At 38.0% G+C, this 24,396-nt stretch overlaps 1 protein-coding gene across 1 annotated transcript in view; it reads left to right on the top strand.

The window, feature by feature from the left end:
* Positions 1–24,396, top strand: part of AIG1 (androgen induced 1) — a 241,259-nt gene that overhangs the window by 40,273 nt on the left and 176,590 nt on the right. The window contains 1 exon segment of the mRNA XM_057738026.1: positions 21,968–22,123. Within this exon segment, the coding sequence (XP_057594009.1) occupies positions 21,968–22,123 (156 nt within the window).

Genomic DNA, 24,396 nt, shown 5'->3' on the forward strand with positions numbered 1-24,396 from the left:
TCTCATTCTAGTGGAACTCATTCACCTCTGTAGCTTCATTGATAAATCAGTATTCTGAGGTTTTCGAAGGCTGTCTTGAAATATCCTATGCTACAAACACCTCTGTCTAGCTCCTTTAAGTGCCCCAATGACACCTTAAAATTAATATGTCAAAAACGGATACTTTGTAACAGGCTCTGCATTTTGGTGAGTGGCACCCTTTCCAGTAGGCCTGAAACCGGGAGGTGGTTATTGACTCTTCTTTCTCCTTTCTCCTCCTGTGTCCAGTAACAACATTCTGGCTAGTCTTCCTCCTTAATATTTTCCAGTCTCAGTCTTCCTCTCTGTATCCACTGCTTTTTTTTCTTTCTGTTCCCCTATTGCCTCACACCTAGCCTTCTTAAACAACCTCCTCTCTGGCTCCTCTGGCCTTCAATATTCTGACTCCAATCTGTTGTCTGCTCTCAAGGTGAGCTCTCCTAAATGTGCTGCTCCTCTATTTAAAATTGCACAGTGTTTCTATTTTTCCTTTAACATAAAAGCCAAACTCCTCACCATGGTTTTCTAAACCTAGTCATGCTGGAGCCTGTCTCTGCTTCTCTTATCCCTCAATGTTACTTCTCCAGAACTGCTTGCAGTTCCTTCCATCACTCTACCCTCCCTCCAGAAGTGCTGCTGCTTCTGCCCAGAACAGGCACACCCCTCCCCTCACCCGTCAGCCTCCTTCTGGGGACTGCCTCATACTCATTCTCCAGAACTCAACTCAGATAAGGACACACTCTAGGGAGACCTTATCTCATCCTTCCGGGCCAGTCTAGACTCTGTTATGTTGCATTGTGTTTATCTATTTTGATCCCCCCTCTCTGAACTTCTTGAAGGCAAGAAACATGCCTTTAACATTTGTGTTCTCTCTCCACGGTTGCTTTTATAAATGGGCACTGTGTTAGGCCCTGAGGATGCAAAGATGAATAAGACATCATCTCTGCCCATGGGCCTCTCACAGTTTAGATGGCGAAACAGATAATTACTGTGTGATTTGATGAGCACCATATTACAAGTGTTTTTAAAACAGGGAAGCAGCAGCACCTGACTCTGGGTCTGAGAGAGGGCTGTTAAAGTGTATGCAAGGGAACTCTAGAGAAATAATGTGTGGAGAAATAATCCGCAGAGTAAAGATCATCTCCAGGTAAATTCCTGGCAACCCTGAAGCCAGTGTTACCAATTGCTCTCCTGAGATTGTCCCTCAGATCTCCAGAGGCAGAGAACTGTATGGGAGTTAAAATATTTATAGTTGATATCGGAACATGTAAATAAGCATTATGAGGTTTGGATGGAGTGATAAATGCATTAAGCTGTATTTTGACCAGAGAGATATGTGCATCAAACTTAGAGGAGACTTGAAAGAATTAGCATCTTATTTTGTGTGTCCAGGAGCTCTCTGACCAAAATCCTAACCCTGCTTGAGACAAAAGTCCACCCTGATTTTGTAAATATTTGCCTTTACAATGAATGAGAAGAACCTAAAGTTGACAGGTTCAATCTAGTTCTGTTTTCAGACATACTGTTAAATCCCAGAAAACAATCCAGCAAAGCAGGATCTTTGCGTTTTGGTTTCCCTCTGTCCGCATCCCAGGAGAGGACACTTCACAGTTGAGAGTCTTTCATAGATGTTTTACCCAGCCTGAAGGGTGGCCAGAGTCTTGTGCAGTTTAGGGTGAACTGACACTGTAGCAGTCAGAGAAGGAAAGTGAATTATCTGGACCAAGGTTATTTGGTGTGTATACAGGACTGTCTACGGTAGGGCCTTGTTCTGATGTCTGTATAGTTAAGGGACCATGACTGAACTTTAGGGGCTTTGGAGATTCCCTGAAATTCCACACAGAATTGAGTATGTGTGCACAGGGGGGAGAAAAGCCATAGCTTTCATTATATCCTTAAAGTTCTTGTAACTGAGAGAACGGCTGGTCTACACCCGTTGGTTTCTGTTTATTATATTTACTCATTTGATAACAGGTATTGAGGATCTAAGTCTTGGGCATTTTGCTCAGTGAAGACTTACTATTTTGATGTGTGTTGTAGCAATTCAAGTCAGCAGTCATTGAGAGCCTAGGTTGCAGGCACTTCCATGTGCAAGATCTCATTGACTCTTCACGGTAAATCTGTGTGGTATATATTCTTATGACCATTTTACAGAAGAGGAAACTGAAGTTTAGAGTATAAAAAGAACTTTCCTAAGGTCAGCTGAGTACTCAAGCAGATGAACTGGACCTATGAATCTCGCTGGGATGAAGTGAGAGAATAGCATTGATATATACACTACCAAATGTAAAATAGCTAGTGGGAAGTTGCTGCATAACATAGGGAGATCCACTCGAAGATGGGAGATGACTTAGAGGGCTGGGATAGGGAAGGTGGGAGGGAGTCACGGGAGGGAGGGCATATGGGGATATATGTATAAATACAGCTGATTCACTTTGGTGTACAGAAAAAAAACTGGCACAACAGTGTAAAGCAATTATATTCCAATAAAGAGCTTAAAATAAATAAATAAATAAATAAATAAATAAATAAATAAATAAATTTTATAATAAAAATTTAAAAAAAGGAAATGAATGAAACATTATGCTCCTCTTCAGGAAAAGCTCACAGTCTTCTAGGGCAGCCAGACAGAAACAAGCACCTAAATACAGTGACATAAATTCAAGGATAGACCAATATATGATATAAAATCTTGGCACCAAGGTGTATGTCATCCCTCCCGCTGTGCCTTATCAAGGGGAGAGAGGAGTGGGTCTTGAAGGATGAGTAATAGTCGACTAGGTGGACTGGAATTAAAATGCATACCAAGTTGATGTAAAAGCATTTGCCAAACAGTGTGAGCTAGTCTTCTGCTTGTGATAAAATGGTAGTGATTTGGGATGGTGAGCACATAAATAAATAAATATCAGAGCTTAGAAAGAGATAAGTTGGAGAACCAGGTTCTGCCCTATGTATTTCCACATATATTAAGAAATCTACATTTCCCTTCCAGAAAGTAGCCCAGGCTATACAGGTAGCCACAATTTTAAATGCTTTTTTAAGATCTTTTTCCCCCAAGGCTAATTCAGTCAGTGTGTCTGTCACACTGTAAGTACTGGCACAACTTGTCAATTCTGTGAGTCCTCTTAGGACAGAGACTCACTGTAAACATTTTCGTAACTTAATCTGAGTACAGTCCAAATCCCAACCTAACAATTAACCCAAACACACAGATAACTGCTTCATCTACTTCATGTCCCTGAATAGCAGGAAAGTTCATAGAAAGTATATCTTCAAGCTGAGTTATCAAAACTTATCTGTTTTCAAAACTCTTATAGGGATAGTAAATTTAGTGCCCGTTTTTTTTCTCCTGAAAAACAGTATAACTACTTTAAAACAAAGCTAGGTAATTCCTAAGGGGAAACACTGCGAGAACCTTTGACATAATTAGTTTATGCTTTAGCTTGCTGTTTTTGGTACAAATTTTCAACAAGTTCTCAGAAATATGAATGGAAAAACTTCTCTAATTCCACTTTAAAATGTGTGGGAAAGAAAATGCACAAGGGTGGAAGTGGTGGCAGGGAGAGAAAGAGAATACAAGCACATATGAGGCCAGCGTTATTTTTATTTTATTCCCGATTAGACATAGTGAGTTATAATTTGAATAAAATGTTCAGGCTGTGTGTATTTTTCCACTTGAAAAAGTCGGTTACACTATGGTAAAATTTTCAGTGGATGTCAGCTTACTGGTAGTCGATCACTAGAACATAGTATCCTGGTTTACTGACACCCTTAGACTGTCATGTCCATCAGTTGCTTCAAGAATCCTGGCTAAAAGCTGTATTCATTATTTCTTTGTATGTTTTATTATGTAAACTTGAGATCATACTCTATATAAAATACTTTTCTGGGCCTGTATTCCTCCATCTGTAAAATCGAGATTATTGGCGTCCCGGGCTCCTGGGGTTATTGTGAGGATTAAATGAGATGGGTTAGTAGAGAGCCCAGCTCAGTGCCTGGCACACAATCAGCATTCATTTATATTAGTTGTTGCCGTTGTGCTTATGGTTACTTTGTGTGTGTGTGTGGGGGGGGGGGGGGGGTGAGAACTTTTGAGATCCTTATCTTTGCAACTTTCAAATAAGCAATACAGTATTACTAACTACAGTTGTCTGCGGTTATTTTTTGTTATTCGTTTCTCACGCTTGATTATATGCGTATTTTCTCAAGTTGTTAACTATTGTTCAACATCCCATCATTCTTTCAAGTTTTAAATATGTCATGTTGGTCAGTTTAACAATTTCCAGCTTGTTAATAGTATAAACTCCAGTGAAAGAAACATTCTCACCCATAAGTTTCTGTGACCCAGTAAGATGATTTATAAAAGCGTTTTTTAAAGACTTTTGATTCGTCTGTTCAGATTACATCCCTGAAAGGTTGTACACTTGGAAGTGCCCATTACTATTACAATGTTGAAGTGAGAATTAAGTAAATGTGAAAGAATGTGGAGAAATGTCATAGAAAGCTGTAAGTTTCAGAACCAGAATGTTTGCACTCATTAATACCTTGGGAGGCAAGGCAAATACATCATAATGTCTGTTGCCTTTCATATTTAAAAGAAGCTTTTGTGTGAGCAAATAAAGCATTGTGTAGAAGTCAAGAGGTCTAATTCCAAGACTGACTGGTCCAGGAATGTATGCAAGCTTGAGGAAGTCACTCCACCTCTCATTGTGATATAGTTACAGTTTGTAAAATGGTGATACAGTATCTATCTCAAAGGACTCTTGTGGTAGTTAGACACAAGATTGTTAAAAACCAGGCAAAGGTCTTGGCACAAAGCACCTGTTGTTGACCACAGTGTCATTGACCAAGAATATAATTTTTGCTGAAGAGCAAGCCTACAGCCTTCATTTATCACATCTGTAGATTCGTAAAGTAGCAGTTTCCATCAGGTGTCCTGGCTGCTCCGTGAATGAGCAAGGGGCAGAACGCCGTGACACCTGTCAGCTGTACTGTCAGCATTTCCATGGTCCTGGTTAGGGTTAGCTTGATGTGGTTCTCTGCCTTGATTGAACGTACATTTAGCTCCAGCCTTTCTCTGCCTTGATGGAACGTACATTTAGCTCCAGCCTTGCTCCACGCACTGAACCAAGCACTGGTGATTTGGGAAGGAATAAAATGTAACCTTTGTCCTAATGGGTTCAGGGTCTAGACAGGAAGTGGTTACCATCTTTTCTGGGTAAAATTCTTCTCTGTGCTTTTAGTGAACATTTTTTATGCTCTTCTGCTGAGACATGCACTAGTAGATATTTGGGGTTAAAAGTGAGTAATAAGAAAACCAGGCCCACCCCCTGAGATGGTAAGAATGTGGTATTTCAAGTTAATTAGCAAGGCTTGGTAGAAAGAGGATTGGCTTTCCATCAAAAGACCTGGGTTTACAGTCAGCCTTTAAAAAACATACTTGTTGAATGATTTTGAGCAGGACAGGCCCCTGTATTCTAAGCAAGAAGATAAAAAGTGTTAACATTTGATCATTCATTCATTCATTTGGGAAGTGTTTACTGAGCACCAGGGAATAACATATACAACACATCCTAGCCCTCGTGGAGATCAGATTCTAGTGGGAGAAAGGGGAGGATATAAAAAAACTTGTTTCTTGTGAAGAAAAAAAAAATGCAGTGAAGGGAGCTAGGGAGTGTCCCTGGGGAGGAGGGGTGGCCATTTTACAGAGAGTTGCAGGGAAGGCCTCACTACAAGCTAATATTTGAATGGAGACAGTGAGGAAGTGGTTCAAGGCAACAGCACGTTTAGAGTCCCCAAAGAGGAGATGAGGGGGCCTGGAGCAGGGTGCGAGAGGGGGCCAGTGGCAGGAAACAGGGAAGGGCCTTGTGAGACATGCAGTTGAAGACTTTGGCTTTTCCTGCACATGAGATAGGAAGCTTTGAAGGACTTTGAGCAGAGTGACATGGCCTGACTTTTCACAGCCTCATTCTTTTTTTTATTAATTTTTATTGGAGTATGGTTGCTCTACAAGTTGTGTTAGCCTCCACTGCACAACAAAATGAATCAGCCTCACACATACAGACATCCCCTCCCTTGTGGACTTCCCTCCCACTTAGGTCACCACAGTGAGTTCCCTGTGCTGTACAGTATGTTCCCCTCAGTTGTCTATTTTATACATAGTATCAGTAATGTGTATGTGTCAATACCAGTCTCCCAATTCCTCCCTCCCCACCCCTTTCCCCCTTGGTATCCATGCATTTGTTCCCTGTCTGTGTCTCTGTTTCTGCTTTGCAAATAAGATCATTTATACCATTTTTCTAGATTCCACATGTATGTGTTATTATATGATATTTAATTTTCTCTTTCTGACTTACTTCACTCTGTATGGCACTGTCTAGAGTGTCACAGCCTCATTCTGGCTGCTGCATAGAGTGGAGAAGAGCAGAAAAGCAAGGTGGTCAGATGGGAGCTTTTCTAGCAATCTAGGGGAGAGTTGGTGGTGACACGGACCGTGGAGGTAGCAGTAGAAGTGGTACAAAGCATCAGATTCTGGAGACGATTTTTAAAAATAGAGCCATCAGGATCTGCTAATGACTTACATGAGCTTGGGGGGTGTGTTACTGTGAAGTCAGAGTTGCCATACATGGAGATGAGGATGACTGTGGGAGGAGCAGATTTGTCGGGGCACACAAGGAGTTTGATGTTGGACCTATTTGATGGTGAAGTTTCAGATTCCTACTTGAAATGTTCAAATGAGGATGTCGAATAGATAGTCGGAATTCAAGGGAGAGAGGTCTGGGCTAGAGATGTAAATGTGGATAGGAGTCCTTATCACAGAGATGGTATTCAAAGTCAGGAGACTGGATCAGAGCTTCGGAGTAGTGAATGTGGCTGGAAAAGAGAAGCGGTCCGATGTCTGAGCCCTGGGGTACGCAGAGTTTAGAGGTTGAAAAGTTAGGGAGGAACCAGCAAAGAGACAAAAGGACTATTCAGTGGGAAAGGGGGAGAGGTCAACTTGCAGAACAGCTATATAAAAGCACATTACATGTCATAGACTACCATATAGATGATCATTTTATTAATATAGCACGCTTTTGGAAAAATGTACCATCTCATGATTTTGAGTGTAAAATTTGATTGGGGTGTATTTCATGTATAGCCTTTACAACCTGTTCACTGTGGTGACTGGTGAACACACACACATACACTCACACATATATATTTTTAGTAAATGTTGTCCTCATGACCTGAAAGATTTAAAGAATTTCCCTATCAGGGATTGATTTAGGCACAAAGATGATTCGGGCATCACTGGAGCTGGTTACGTGCAGTCCTATGCAGAATGTTTCATGATTATGTTCAAATAGAAATAGTCATCTCAGCCTCTAAATTTACTACCTAAAAACATACTGATTTAGAAACACACCAAAGGAATTTGGGTCCACAGAGATTATAACAGTAAAATAGATGTATACATTATTTACAGTATGCTTTCAACATTGAGGTAAGACAGACCTGATGATTGGACTTCAGACAGGGGCCAGTTTTTCTACATAAAAGACACCTTCCAGAAAATAGTTTATGTAAGCATGCTTCTGTTGTCATTTATCTGTAGAGAGCTTTTTCACATGCTGACTATATTCAATTTAAAGAACTTAGTTTAGTAGCTTGACACATTATGCTAAGTGAAATAAGCCAGTCACCGACAAATACTGCGCGATCCCACTTATACGAGGTATCTGAAATAATCACAGTCATAGGACAGAGTAGAATGGTGGTTGCTAGGGGGTGGGCAGAGTGGGGAATGAGCCGTGGCTAATCAACGGGTAGGAAGTTTCAGTTATGGAAGGCGAATAAGTTCTAGAGACCTGTTTTACAGCATTGTGCCTCAGTTAATAATACTGTATGGTACACGTAAAATTTGATAAGAGGGTAGACTTCATGTTGTGTTCTTACTGTAACAACATAAAAAATAAAAATGTATTAAACAAAGAAATTAATTTAGTGACATAACCCCAAGACCTATGATTTATGTTGCATTATGATTGGTAATGTTAATAAGTAACTAAATCATAATATCCTATTAAGAGTTTTACAACAAAGAGGGAATTGAGAGATCTAAATAAAAACACTGCCAATGCCACTCCTATACGGAGCTCCTGGAGAGTGTTCCTAAGAAAGAATTTTCTTGGTACTTTCTCTTCATCATTTAGTAACACATTTCTAAGCTCATGTCTGGGAGCATTCTGGCCACAGACCAGCTTAGATTTTTGCCCATATGTGCTCAATTTAAATATCAAACACATCATAAACTTTGCCACATATATCTTTAAATCCAAGATTTTTGAAGACTAAGCAATTCAAAAGTATGGAATAATTTTCATAATATGCTTCCCTCTCAAGAGGTATCCATCTCTAGAGCAATACTTGAGTTAAGTGGAGTAAAATCCACTTCTGTGCATGGGTAAAAACCACTAGTCCAAAAGCTTACCGGCAGCTAGTCCTGACCATAATAGATGCACATACTGTGGGTAGAGGAGACGAGCACTGAAGCACTAGGCTTCCTATACTCCCAGAGGAAGGCGAGCTTTACAAAACTGTGGAGGCTTCACTTAAGATAAAGAAAAAAAATTATATGTTTTAGTAGCTCATGAACCCCTTGGACTCAGTTATCTTAGTGGCTTATCGCTTCTTCCGCCAGTGTTTGGGATTTGGGGCTTCTACCTGGATAAAGAGTCTTGGGCAGAGGCCTTTGTCCCTATCTGTAAACCCTGTTGGGTATACTGATTGGTGTGATTACAGCATAACAAAGGAAAAAAAGGTCACTAAAAAGAAAGATTTTTCTAGTTTGGCATTTGAGGAGATTTCATTCATAATATTTTGTTGTCTCAAAAGTATATTCTGTCCTGGGCTTAATGTCAGTAATGGATTTTCTTTTCAAAAAGCTGAGGCAGATGTTATATATACTGTATATAAGCTTCCTCGTGGTCAATCTGTAAATGTGACATAATTTGATGAACATCTCTAGATACTATTTTCAATTCAGTTCTAGCATCTGATGTCAGCTACGATAGAAAAAACTGCTAGATTAGCTCTTATTTGCCCACCGTATTCTCAACTATGTGATTCCTTCTATCAATAGCATTTACCAGTTTGAAACATCAACCATCAGCTGCTATATTCTGATCAAGAGAGTTACTGACTGTAAGTTGAACATCGATGTAATATTGAGTGAAGTGTATATATATTTTTTCCTTCAGAACGTGTGAGCATGTTACAACTTGATGTTTTCTATGGACTAAATTTTTGTGTCCCCCTCCGCTGAAATTTGTATGTTGAAATCATAACCCTCAAGGTAATGGTATTAGGAGGTGAAACTTTGGGTTGATTAGGTCGTGATAATGCAGCCCTAGTGAATGAGATTAGTGCCCTTAGAAAAGAGACCCCACAGAGGTCTTTTGGCCCTTCTGCCATGTAAGGAAGCACCAAAAAGACAGCCATCTATGAACCAGAAAGCAGGTCTTCACCAGACGCCAAATCTGCCAGCACCTTGATCTCGGACTTCCCAGCCTCCAGAACTGTAAGAAATAAATTTCCTAGTTTATAAACCACCCAGTGTATGGTATTTCTATTACAGAGCCCAGATGGAGTAAGACAACATTGCATAAAGCTTTTTTCCCAAAGATCATTTAACGTATTTTCCTTTCCCTTTATTTCCCACCCTCCTTTCTTCTCTCCTTCTCTTCCTTCTTTACCTACCAAAATTGCCGTTAAAATATCACTACTAGTTATTTGAAGAAGCTATTAAGTTAAGGCACTTTCTTAGGGTCAACTCCCAGTGTGGTCCACCCTAGGGCTTTCTCACTGGCAAGTGGTCGAATTCTGCACTGTTTACATATTAACTCTTAGAAACCATAAGTAAGCATTTGATTTTCCTAAAGCCCTGTGGTAATTATTTCAAATAAAGTTATTGTTAATGGTTCTGATTTTTAAAACTACTTCTCAGAAAAATCTTATTTGGAATCACTTAGAAATTTATAAACAGGTTTTTTATGCTAAATTTAATATGCTATAACTAAGCAAGACAGTTTTTCATAAAGTTGTTTTTCCCAGCTATCTTTAAAATTTGGTATAAATTTTAGTATGCTTCCTGATATAAAATTTAGTATACTTTCTGATTTCTAACCAACAACAGATTATTTTCATTTATTTGTTATTCCGGTGAGGAAGTTAATTGCTAGCTTTCAAAGTTAATGTACTTTATGAAGCAACATAAAATATGTATTTTCTGTTTTCTGCATTTTTAGAACTCAGGTTGTTTCTTCTTTATTTTACACTTTAAATTTATTTTGATTTCTTAATAGGTGGTATTGAATTAGAATCTCTCAGGAGAATTTTCCAGATGAACACTGTGTTTAGAAGAAGAAATGTGTATTTTTAATACCTGTTGGAACTTGAGAGGATTTTGGATTTTCCTTCATTATCCCACCCAGAATAAAAGTGATAAGACTGTCTTTACCCCTTTATGGGGTACATTCATTATTTTTGTTGTTGTTCTGTCCATGTACAGCCTTGGCTACTGATGCGTTTTTGCTGTTTATTAGCTTTTGACACATACTTTGTATGTTTATGAGAACAGAAATGTGGCAGGGTCAAAAGAAGATGCATTACTTTAATGTAACTGAAAGGAAAATGCCATTGTTTATATTTCTGTTGATGCAAGGCACTCAGTTACTATTTGTTGCTTTATCAACATACATTTTATATTGATACACTTAATTGATAGGTTTCTAGTATATCTCTGATTTTTTTAAGAACCTGTGCTTCTGTGTATTTTGGTTCCAATTTCTTTTTTAATTTTCTTTTTTTTTGCTCCCAGGAATTTACAGTCACATTAGTATATGAAATTCACTCCTCACAGTAATTTTTTTTTCTCCTCAACTCCCCTGACTTTTGTCGCAGCCACCTAGGAGCTTCCTGCCCGGGCACCCCTGGGTCTCATGGTCATTGAGAACGGCTTGACCTCTGGCACATTCTTGAATCACAGGCTCCCATCATTCAGTTTGTGCACTCCCACCAGACCTGTGACCGCTCACCACCGCCCCCCCAAAAAAAAACCTCATGCTCTTTTTGAGTATTTCTCCTTCACGTTAAGGATAGTGTTGAGCTTTCTCAGTAAAGGACGCTGAAGGGACATCACAGGAGGATGAGACTCCACTTACTCATTCCAGCTGCTGCCCCAGTGGTCAGCTGTGTGGGTACGAGGACATTTAGTATTGCTCTGCCCCAGCCACAGGCAGGGGACGTGCAGTCCCTGCAGCCCTCCCAACAAGGGTACCACCTGCGCCAGGCCTCCTGCCTACAGTGGGCACTCAACTCCTTCTGTGCACCTGCCCATCAGCAGAGGCTCACCTGTAGCTGGGAGGGCTACTTCATGGTGGAGAATTTCTCCACCATCCAACTGGCTGCAAGCACACCTTCTCCAGTGAGGTCTGAAGCCCATCCTCGGGGAGGGGGCTGCTTCCAAGTTCTTCTTTCCTTGGGTAATCTCCCTGAGCCCCAGCACACACTCTAGCATTCTCTTTATATCTAATACTCTCCTATGATAGCCTGATCGTTCTTTATATTAAACTTACCCTGCTTAAAAAGAAGTCAGTGAAAAATCTAAAACCTGGCATAAACTTACTCATCAGTGTTCTAAATGTCACTAGCTATTAAAGTGCGAGAAAATCATTTTACAATTTAGTTATGATTCAAAATTATGTCCATTAAGTTACAGTTGGCCCTTGAATAAGGTAGGAGAGCCGCCGACCTGCATGCAATAAAAAAATCCGTGTATAACTTTACAGTCGGCCCTTTGTATACAGGGTTCCTCGTCTATGGATTCATTCAACTGCAGATCATGTAGTATGTAGTATTTACCATTGAAAAAATCCGTGTGTAAGTGGACCCGTGGAGTTCAAACCCGTGTTGTTCAAGCTTGTTTCTTAATAGAAACTTAAGGGGATAACTTTGTGAAGAAAGTAATGGTCGTATTTACTTTGTTACCTAAGTACTTGAGAACTGTAATGTATTTTTTAGTTTCCTAATGTAGTAAATAACAGTACCACTTCTAATTTTTTTTCTTTCATAATCACCTAAAGGACAGAAGCATATACCTAAAACTCCAATCTCATTGCACGTTATGTACTCTAGGTACCAGGAGACATACATAAGGCCATTCATAGGTATATGCATCCTCAACTTTACTAGATAACGCCATTATTTTCCGAAGCAATTGAACCAAAATATACTCCCTCTAGCATTATTCCACATCATCTTCCACATTTGGTATTATCAGATTTTCTTTATCATTAATGAAGTTATAAAGTGTCTTAGGGACCTTTCATTTTTTTCTAATCCTTCCAACACTAGCTTCATACTTTCTCAAACTATAAGAACCCTGGGATTTTATAAATACTCTTAATCTAGAGGTAAAATATTATGGAGTCATAGATGAACTAGTGGAGAATAGAAATGAAAAGAATGGTTCATCTTATACCTTTTAGGCTCTGTACCAGTAAACTTCGAAATGATATATTAAAGAAGTTAATGTGGTATTACAATGGCCAGTTTAAGTTTAAAACAGAAAATATTGTCTAATAGGGAGTGAGACCTTTCAGAGCCCATCCAGAAGCTTTTGGGTGGAAGACCCTGTTTCTGAAGGGAGAAATGAGCATCTGCAAACAGGGAACTGCTTTCGTAAGTATTTTAACCATTCAGTTCCCTGCCAAGTACTTATCTGCAGTTATGCAGACATAGTCTTTATGTAGACTCAATGCTAGACCAAAATCAATAGATTCATGAATATTTAAAATCGAAACGTCTGTGGACAGGGGCCATATTTTCTAATCGACTTTATTAATACAACTTTACCTGCAGATGTATATGCTCTTGATACATATAGTTTAGTTTGTTATGTATAGATTGTGCATGGGTTGTGTATGATTATTGAATTCTGTGTCAACTCCTCACTTAAGATCTGATTTGGTCTTAATTCAGGCCCTTTTTTATTTAGGTTTCAGATTTATCTAACTCTTTAACTAATTATTATACTTGGCACTTAAATCATCTTCTGCTGCAGTAAATTGTTACCATAAGTAAAAATTTAGTCAGATAAAATAGATTTTTACAGTGTTAGAAAATTTAATGCACTTCAGAACAGATGTGTATTATTCAAGATACAACATCTTTGTTTTTAAATAATTTTTCACCACTGTGCATTTAGCAAGTGCAGGTGCCACTAAATTAGAGGTTAAACACTTCTAAGTATGTTCACATTTGCCACACAACATATAATTGTTTAATAGTCTGTGTTTCTGCGTTGGTAGTTCACCAAGTGTTTTGTATGTGATAGTTAATCAATAAATATTTGTTAAATAAATCAACGGTGTGTTTAATTCAGTATTCAAAAGGATTCATGCTAATGTTAATTGTTAAAAAAATCTTTTAGCCTATAAGAGTTTTGAGTGGCTTCTAATGTCAGTGTAGTGCAGTGACAACACCCGAGGGGAATTTTTTGTTGTTATTTGCAGATTAGAATAGAACCTCTGGGAAGATCCCTGCAGTGCTCTTATCAGAATGATGCTGGAACATGGCATGATTGCACCCATTACTTTGTGAAGCACATCCAAATGCTTTCTTTAGATGACTGTCCTCCTTGCTACTTGCTAGATATTGAAAGTGATTCTGTGATATTGTAACGAATTTTGTGGACAAGCTTTCCTTTCCAAAGCTGCTTATCTAAGTGCGTTATTTCTTACTAAGAAGCTTATTTTTCTTTCTGTCTGTCTGAATGGATTGCTTGCCAGTGGTGACTTATGGCTGACTTCATCGATTTTCAGTAATGAGATAGAGCAGTATGAGGTAAATGTCTGTGTACACGGGCAAGGGCTTTAAATCACATTCTGAAAACCACGGGCTTGATGATGCAATGAGTTCATCTCCTCAAAAATGTTTGTGGTGAAGATTCCTTGAAAATGCTTGGGCTTAAAGCACATCACTTAAATGGCGGATTTAGAAAAATAGAGTTACAGTCATTAGAGTGAGAGAACCATATTGGCTTGTTCAGGCTAACTTTCTCCAAGGGTAGCCGTGGAAAAATCTCTGGGCGGTGCATCTGATGGGTATAGTCTCAGTGGATGAAGGAGGCAGAGAGAGCCTGTGGTACATTGATTTCTCTACAGAGTAGCATGCACACATGTAACAAATTAGGGTTCCATGCAACTGATGGACTCCATACTGTAGAATTGCTACAGGTGTTCATATATCTCAGGCAAAGAAGGCACTGGAAGCGAATACAAAGGAATCCTTGCAGAATTTACTCATCCGATTTCATACTGAGTCACTGTCCCTTGGTGTCGAAATACTTTTGGCATTCACTCTTGATAATAAGAAGGAGTTATGCACTATTAAAAAGTAAGACGTTTGTGGAATGGAGAGGGAGTCCCTTAGAAGATTGTGTTTTATGGTACTGCTATTTTGTAACTCTTGTATTCTTTCAGCATGGTATTTACCTCCTTCAGTCAGATTTACTCTTCATGAACACAGGTATTGCCATGGATTGGTTTTGGGCAAGAACTGCATTGAAAGTTTTATGAATTGAAAGCAAAATAACTGTTTATGCTCTACAGTGCCGCATGATATATGACTGGGTGAGATACACGGAGGCCTCCAGCTCACACCATTTGTCCAAACGTGTTATTCACCCATCTGCATAGAAGAAATTACACAGATAAAAGCACATACCATGTACGTTATATAGGCATGTGTCATCTTTCCTCCCTTTCTTTCCTTCTTCTTTCTATTCTACTATTCCTTCCTGGGTTACGTATACATTTACTAAAGGTTACATAATAATGTGTTCTCTAATTACAAAAGAGTTTATATAGATTTTTCATTTCTTCTTTATCATCTCCCCTTTAATTAATGCTCTTGTCCTCATGTAGAGGACTCCTCCAGGCCTTCCCTTATGACACCTATAAATCTCACTGCCTTCTTCCCATCTGTTCTCTCCACAGTTTTCCTTCATTCCATGATCCATATCACTCCAGTTTCATTGCCACCTCCAGAGTTCCGTCTTCTTGTTTCCTCTGACTGCCGTGTCTAAAATTAACTTTAAAATAAGTGAAGTCGTCAAAACAGACATTGTAGTACCCTTTGTGTTAATCTTATGAAAGTACAATATAATCAAAATGCAGTACATAATAGATACAAGTTATTGGAAATCTTACTCCCAAAGGTCAAGATAGCTATACTGGTCTTTTAAAACTCATACAAATAATCATTCCATTTCTTACTCAGGGTGCTGCTTTTCCTTTTTTGGTGCATCCTTAGTTCTTTCCTGAGTTTGGCCAATTAGGCTGAAATGTAAAAATTAGCAACTGAAGTAATGACATAACCTGATATATAGAGTATAGCTTTGGTGCAATTATATATAATTGAGGATATTGAAGATGACCTAGTGAAATAAAATCAAACCCATTCTGGATAAACCATATTATATATGTTTGGGAATAAATGTTAAAATCTAATGAATTTGCCTTCTAGTACAAACAGAATAATAATAGTTTAGTGCATTCCAGAGGAAAAAAGGAAAATAATCTTAAATTAATTTAATAAAACCACTCATGTGTAAAAAAAAGATAAAGATATGAATGGAATTTGGGTACATTTCCAGACTTGTGGAAATGAATCCTAAACCTAAAATGACTCAGTAAATAAGTTGGATTTCCTGACAGGGAGAGTTGAGGGGGTGGAGAGAAGATGCAGAACGAATTAAACAGTAGAGAACATTCTAGAGGAACAAATGCTAGAATGACTCCAAAATATCCTGGGATTTTTTTTTTCATACTGATAGATGTCTATTTATATTTCTTGGAGAGATATAGTACATTTGACCGCTTCATTTCTACACATGATACAAAATAATAAGAGCAACCAGCCTGCTAAGAACTCAAAGCCAGATGGTGTATATGTGTGTCATGCTGAGTTGATGGTTTGGAAATGCCAGCTCTGCAGAATGGCTGGAGCCGAATAATGCTTCAAGGTAATCCTACTTTAAGATTCACTTGTGCATCTCCATGTGACTTTCTACATTCTTAACAATGAATTTTAAGGTGCAATGGACCACATGATACACATAGCCAATAGAGTAAAATGTGTCTAATGTGATTTGTTAGCTGTCAGCTCCAATCAAATTTTAACAAAGTAGCAGAAATCTAAACTGGTTTAACAGTATTGGCCAACTGCTTCTTAAATAAGCAAATAACCAAAAGCCAATCCTTGCTTCTCTGCAGGGAATGATGGCCTGTTCCATAATTCTTAGGTATTATCTTTTGAGGAGTAGCCAGTGTGAGTTAAAAACAAACAAACAACAACAAAATAAAGAAAAAAAAAACTAACCAAACCCAACAGTTTCCTCTCTGTCTTCTGATGTTTGGAAATCAGGAGAAAATTGGCTTTGGTACCTCCTTTCTTTCATTTCCACATACTCACTTTGGGGAAGTCTTCCACAGCAATTCAGGCATGGCGGCCATACTGTGGTCATGTGCAGTGGAGGGCCAATGGACAGACCTACAGATTGTGACAGGGTAGCTGCCAGGTGATAGTGAGGGGACTGCTGTGTTAGATGACACCAGTGGATAAAAAGAGGAATCAGCTGTAGAGAAGTATAAGATTTCATAATACCATTAATCTCTTAAATTTGGCAAAATGTTGTTTAGACTATTGCATTTATATTTGCAGAAATTCTTTTGTTTTTCTCTGCTATAATATGAGATTCTGTTTCTCCCCTTTCATTTACATTTCAAATTTTCATAAAAGCATTTGTTTCCCAAGAACCAGTGAATCATTTATTTATTTAACAGACACATCGAGTAATTTAAACCCTTGTTAAATCAGTTTTTGCTTCCTCTATTTTGAAGCTCAGTTATGGTACTACACATTTAAGATCACTATGCCTTCATAGTGAATGGAATCCTTTATCATTATGAAATGTTCTTCTGTATTTTTGGTAATATTCCTTATCTTTTTGGTTTTTTTTAAAATAAATTTATTTATTTATTTATTTATTGGCTGTGTTGGGTCTTTGTTGCTGCACATGGGCTTTCTCTAGTTGCAGCAAGTAGGGGCTACTCTTCGTTGTGGTGCACAGGCTCCTCATTGTGGTGTCTTCTCTTGTTGCAGAGCATGAGCTCTAGGCACGTGGGCTTCAGTAGTTGCAGCACATGGGCTCAGTAGTTGTGACTCATGGGCTCTAGAGTGCAGGCTCAGTAGCTGCGGTGCATGGCCTTAGTTGCTCCGCAGCATGTGGTATCTTCCTGGGGCAAGGATCGAACCTATGCTCCCTGCATTGGCAGGGGGATTCTTAACCACTGCACCACCTAGGAAGTCCAATATTCCTTATCTTGAAACCTACTTTTTAATATAAATGTGGCTATTCCACCTTTCTTATGATTAGTGTTCCTATCCATTTACTTTTAACAAATCTGTATCTTTATACTTGAAGTGCTATTTGTTTTTTAAATGCAATCTGTCAATCTCTGCCTTTTAATTGGAGAGTTTAAACCATTTGTATTTAATGTAATTATAGGTATTGTTGGATTAAAGTCTGATATTTTTTTCTCTGTGTCATCTATTCTTTGTTCCTTTTTCCCAATTTCCAACTTCTTTTGGATTACTTTGATATTGTTAGTGTTCCATTTTATTTCCCGTATTAGTTTATTAGCTGTTATAGCAATTTCTAAATTGGCACACAAAGATGTTCCACTCTTATCCTGAAAACCTGTGAATGAAAGAGCTATAACTGCTCTGATTACACTATGATATATGCACAGTTAACCTTAAGAAAGAGACATTATCCATGTGGTCTTGATATTATCACATGAGCCCTTAAAATCAGAAAGCTTTTTCAGGCCAGAAGAGGAGAGCAGAAGAGTCAGAGAGATCTGAAGCATAAAGAGTATTTAATATTCTGTTGTTGGATTTGAATATGGAGGGGGCCATCATTTTTTGGTACATGATGTCTTATTCTGTAGTGACTTTGAAGATTTCCTTTTTTCACAGATTTTCAGCACTTGATTGCACTGTACCTGATGTAGTTTTCTTTGTGTATGCTCCATTGTTTAGGTTCTTGGGCCTGTGGGTTTATAGTTTTCAATAAATTTGGAAAAACTTCAGCCATTATTTCTTCAAATACTCTTTCAACATGACCCCCTGTTCCTTTAGGGCTCTAATACACGTACATTAGACTGCTTGATATTTTCTCACAGTTCACTGAGGTTCTGTTAATTTTTAAAATTTTTTTTTCTTTGATTCATTTTGGTTAGTTAATATTGCTATGTGTTCGGTTTTTAAATCTTTTCTTCTGTAGTGGCTGGTCTTCTGTTATTTGCATACAGTGACTTTTTTCTTTTGCATACGATGACTTTTTAATTTTGGGTAATATCTTTTTAATTTTTAAATGTTCTGTTTGGTTCTTTAAAATTTTTTTCTCTCATTATTTGCATTTAACTTCTGGACTTTTTAATTTAGTTGTTTAATGTTCTTATCTTCTAATTCCAATATTTCCTCTCATTTCTATATCTGTTTGTTTTTTCTTTTTTGGCCACACCCCACCACATGTGGGATCTTAGTTCCCTGACCAGGGATCGATCCCATGCCCCCTGCAGTGGAAGTGCAGGGTCTTAACCACGGGACCACCAGGGAAGTCCTTCTATATCTCTTTTTAGTTAATGCATTTTCTCCTGGTTAAGGGATTTCCTGCTTCTTGACATGTCTAGTAATTTTTGATTGGATGTTGGATATTGTTAAATGTTTGGATTTTGTTGTCCTCCTTTAAAGAATATAGCATTTTGTATCTGTAGGCATTTACGTTACGCATAGATAAGCTTGATTTTTTTGTTTTTTTGAGGCTTGTTTTTAAGTATTGTTGGGTTAGATCTGGAGTTGCCTTTATTCCAGGGCCATTTCAGCACCACTGTTTAGGTATGAAGTGTCTTGGGTACTGAATGCCTGTTGTAGTCAACAAGGCCTCTCTGTTTGGTCAGAACTTGAATACCTCTCCATCCTGAGTGAGCTCTGAGAATTTGTTTAACCTATAAGCTTGTGGTAGGTAGAATTCTCAAATGGCTCTCAGTGATACTCACATTTGGGTAATCTCTTCCCACTGGTTTTGGAAGATGCTATGAATATGATCACTCCTTTGATTACATTGCTTTATATGGCAAAGGAGAATTATCCAAGGTTAGCAGGACCTCATCTGGTGAGCCCTTTAAAAAAAAGAGATTTCTCTGGCTGATTACAGAGGGAAAAGGCCAATATATGAAAAACTGATTTATGTCTTTAGTACAAATGTCTAGTTGTTTACGGTGGGGAGGCAAATCATACTAGTTACTTGATCATGGAATTTTAAAATTCACTTAATTCACTTAATTTGGAGCTCACTAAATCCTGCTATTATTAGCTGATCTTCAAAACTAGAGGAAACTGATTTGGAAGGAAGGAATTGAAAGAGACAAGTTAACTATATTCCAAAAGTATGAAAACCATTCTTTTTTACCATTTATTTTTAAGTTATTTGGAAATATTTCATAATAATGAAATATATAAAGAATACTATAATAAACTTATGTATACCCACTAATCAACTTAAGAAATAAAATACTGACATAGTTGAGGCCCTTGTGTCCTTCTCTCAATCTCATCCTCCTTGTAGAGTTACCTAAATTTCACATTAGGTAACTCATTCCATGTGTTTCTTCATATATTACTTCATATACATGCATCTTTAAATTTATCTTTGCATCTTTTGAAATTTATTTTAATGGTGTCAGTATGCAGCATTTTTTTGTTTCCTCTTTTGTTTGTTTAGTGTTTTGTTGTGAGAATGAAAAATTAATGTGTGCTTAGAATTCTGTTTGTGACTGTAGCACTATTTATTTATCTAGTCAACTATTAAGAGATTCTTAGATTGTGTCAATTTTTTTGAAGCAATAAATGCTGAAGTTAACTTTCATGTAGATGTGACTTCATAGTGAAGTCACTAGGTAAGAGTATATGCATCTTTAAATTACTAGATATTGCCAATCATTCTTCAAAGTGGTTTTCCCAGTTTGCACTCCCACCATAAGGATTCTGGTTGCTCTCCATCCTTATAACCCTTGGTACTGTCAGAATTAAATTGTGAGTAGTTACATGGATGAGCAATGCTATCTCATTGTGATCTATATTTGAATTTCCCTAGTTACCTTTTAATATGTTCACTGCCAGATTGTCATACAGATTATTATTCCCCAGTATGGCCTCTCCAATTTCTCAGACCCCATTAGGGTTGACATGAAGATCTAACATCTAAAGTGATAAGATGTGCTATGGAAAATTTCCCCAAGTAGGAAATTATTCCCTGAGTCATTTAAATCATTTCTGGTCATCACAGCATGATTCTTGCCAACACTTCAATTGTGCCATGCTCAATGTGGCAATCTTAGCTTCTCCTACTCTGGTTTATCTGGTTGTAGAAAAGCAAGAAACCTTAAGCCATTGAAGGCAAAAGATAGGCTAAGTTATGAAGAAGAATAGAACTTTACTCTGTCTAAGAATGACTAATAATAGCAGGATTTGGTGAGTTCAAAAGAGCCTGGTGTATTACATGTAAAAAATACTGTAGGGTTTTTGTTTCTTTGACTAAACCTGGTGACGGAATCTCCATTATTGGGAATTTTCAAACTGGCTAAGATAAGAGTTTAAACACAATGATTAACAATCTGAGCGTCTCAGTGCTTTGCTAAGGGAAATTTTGATGGTCCTTCTTCCCTTTGTTCTGTGCCTCAATGAAGAACAGAGCTTTCACAGATTCCTTCCACTGCCAAGATGGTAATTCACTAAAAAAATTATTTTATGTTTTCTGAACATAATGAGTAAAAGTGTATCTTTTACAAATACATCATCAGTAAATTACTTCCTGTAAACAGAACCAGAAAAATTCCCTTGAATCTATTCTTGGTGCTAAATGGTTGTGACTTTGGGCCCAGGGAATATATTTTCTGCCCTTTCCATGACCTGAATTATCATCTGCCAAGCTGTATTACAGTATGCTGCCTGCCTCCACTCGAGGCTGGGGATCATCAGTACTTTTACCCCCAGTTTAGGAATTTCACAAATAACCAGGCTCTAGCGTTTCAATATTCTCTCTCTGCAATAGACCAAGTAAACATAGCTGATGTAAGTAATCCAATTCGTAATTGATTTAGGAATGTACAAGTGGTTGTTGTACATTTTGGGGGAAAATGGTATGGGCATCCAAGTTTACATTACTTTGGAAAAATTTTATTTCATAAAGATTGAAAACCTGAGGAGGTCATTTAGTTCAAGTTTGACAACAGAAAATTGCTCCATTTCAGTCTTGATTATTGCATTCAGTTGATTTCTCTGTGACTCAAAGACTAGAAGCTTTCTACCACTTCCTTTGATAGAAAAAACTTTACTTCTAAGAGATTAAATCATAGAAAGGTTTCTTCACATTCAAACTAAATTGTTTCGTTTATTATTGATCTTTTTTTTTCTTTTTCTTTGCACTTTTTAGATGTTTGTTAAATCGCACTAGTCAATAGTACTAAACCACAGGTGTGATGTTTTACAATAAGGGACATGTCATTTTGAGAACTGATACCGCTTTCTGCCCGTGCATGTTTTGCATTTGTCCTTAGGTGAGCAAAAATGGAAGTAGTGTTTTTCAGATGAATTTTCTCACCTACGATAGCAAGTTGTAAATATCTGACTCTTTTTCTTTCTGTAGACCCAGCTCTTTAAATGTGCTTCTGATCCGCTCTCATGCTGTGTCATGTTGCAAAGGTGTAGCTTGTTTGCTGTCCTACAGCTTGGGTCTCTTCGATCTTATTGACTTATACCAGTCATTGTCTCCCTCCAGGTTATCCAAGCTGTCTTTTTTGGCATCTGTGTGCTGACTGATCTTTCCAGTCTTCTGACTAGAGGAAGTGGGAACCAAGAACAAGAGAGGCAGCTCAAGAAGCTCATCTCTCTCCGGGACTGGATGCTGGCTGTCTTGGCTTTTCCTGTTGGGGTTGTGAGTATGATGTAAAATGCATTTAACCGCAAAAGAAACTGGGATTTCATATCAGACTTCTAAGAGGGAAAAAAGGGCTCATTATAGACTTCTGTATTGGGGCTGCTATAACAAAGCACCACAGACTGAGTGGCTTAAACAACAGAAGTTTATTTTCTCACAGTTCTGGAGGCTGGACATCTGAGATCCAGGTGTCCGCAGGGTTGATTTCTTCTGAGGCCTCTCTCCTTAGCTTGTAAATGGCCTCCTTCTCCTGTGTCTTCACACGCTTTTCCCTCTGTGTGTGCCCCTGTCCCAATCTTCCCTTCTTATAAGGACGTTAGTCATACTGGATCAGGGCCCCTCAGTGACCTCATTCAATCTCAGTTGCCTTGTGAAAGACCCTGTCTCTGAACACAGTCACATTCCGAGATACCAGGCTTTAGGACTTCATCATATGAATTTTAGGGGAACACAGTTCAACTCATAACTCTTTCTTAAGCAGCCCAAACTTGAAATGTATGCTCTGTGGGTCTGTGACCATTCTAGTACTTTTGAACTTAAGAAAGGAAGTCAGAATTAGCTCATACTTCTTCACTTACCCAGTGGTGCCATTAGCTAATATCACTTAAGTAAATGCTGCTTAATGTTTGGGTCTGTTCTGGCTTCATTGATTTTCATTGTTTTCGGTTAGATTGCCTCCCTAGCTTAACTTCCTTCACGGGTCTGTTAATCATCCATCGTCTGCACATAAACCATGTTGCTTTAAAGGGCTGGGGCCCCCACGAGATTCTATAGATTATAACCTGTGTAGAGCCAGGAGAAGAATGAGAGAATGCTTGTAAATTGTGAGAACAAGTAAGAGTGTTTATCTAATTCACCAAGTCCAAGGTCCTTTGTAGGCAGAGTCAGAAAGTTATTTTTTAAATCCTTCCAGTGGCTCTTCTTCATATTTGCAGATTTATACCTGGCAGAAGCCTCTGCATGCTTACCCTAAGACCAGTTAGTGGGCACCTAGACTATCGTTGAATTGCTTTTTCTACGTACGGAGTTCTGTTTTCTTGGATGAAGTAGCCCTAGCTCTTGACAACACAATGAGCGTACTATAATCTGGTCAGACTTCTCTGCTCTTTCCCTCATCCCTACCCTCTGAAAACCTAGATGGATGCCCACAATCAAGCCATCTAACAAATCTCTCAAACTCTGTTGCTTAACATAATGGAGTTAAATACTTTACATATTATTTAATATTTCCTTCTTTGGACTTGCCTTAAAAATTCAAACACTTTCTATCACAATACTCATCTAAGAGAAAATTTCCGTTTGGCATAAACTGTAAAGACCTATACATTCTGCATGAAAAAATTATCTAGAAAATCCAAATCTATATAATTTTTGTTTCTTTTTCCCAGCTTACTCCCTGGGAATTTCTAATGACATGTCACTGCCTCTGAAGTCTTCCTTGGCTAGAAGGGATACAATAGTAACAAAATATAAAGGTAAATAGGATTACAATATTAACCTTTTCTTTAAGCTCCGCCCCCTCTTCTGTTATGTGGTGTCAAACTGTGTCTCTATGAGCTTCAGCTGTATGTGTTTTCACTCTCATCAAAGGCCCATTGCATATGCCCTTTAATGCCATAAATGTAATTTATGACATTACTTAGCAGAAAACTTTTTGCTCCTGCTTGAGACTTGAGATACTTGCCAGCTTTCAGTATCCTTCCTGAATTTGGTTCTTGTATGTATGCCTCATGATTTGTAAAAAGAATGGGAGTCTTTTTGTTTGCTTGTTTGTTTGATTACACCTAATATTTTCCTCCGTGTTTCACTATTTTTGTTGTTTTCTCTGTGTTTTGAAAGAGGGAAGAATAGTAATAATGCCTTTAATTTCATCCCTTTTTTTTAAGCCAAAAATCATAATATTGTATTTTCATTTCATAATGTAAGCACCTTTCCTAGCTGATGAACTTCACAGAAGAATTTCAAGAATAAACAATGAATCAGAGATGTATGGTTTCACTGAGTGCTTTAACTCATTTTTTCTTGCCCATTGATATTTTATACTCAATATTTATGTTTTTCATAATTTTCCCTGTTGTTATGAGTCACTTTCCCTTTTATAGTCATTAGCCTTTTATTTTTCCTGAACTTTTTGGAACCCCCCCCCCCCCGCCCTTCTTCCCCTCTCTTTTTCTCTTTCTGTCTCACTCTTTAATATTAGGAAGAATCCTGGCCCATAATCTCCTTACATTTTTCCATTGTTTCTTACTCTGTCATTTGACTTTTTCTCT

The sequence above is a fragment of the Hippopotamus amphibius genome, chromosome 6 (assembly GCF_030028045.1).
Source record: "Hippopotamus amphibius kiboko isolate mHipAmp2 chromosome 6, mHipAmp2.hap2, whole genome shotgun sequence".
Classification (NCBI taxonomy): Eukaryota; Metazoa; Chordata; class Mammalia; order Artiodactyla; family Hippopotamidae; genus Hippopotamus; species Hippopotamus amphibius.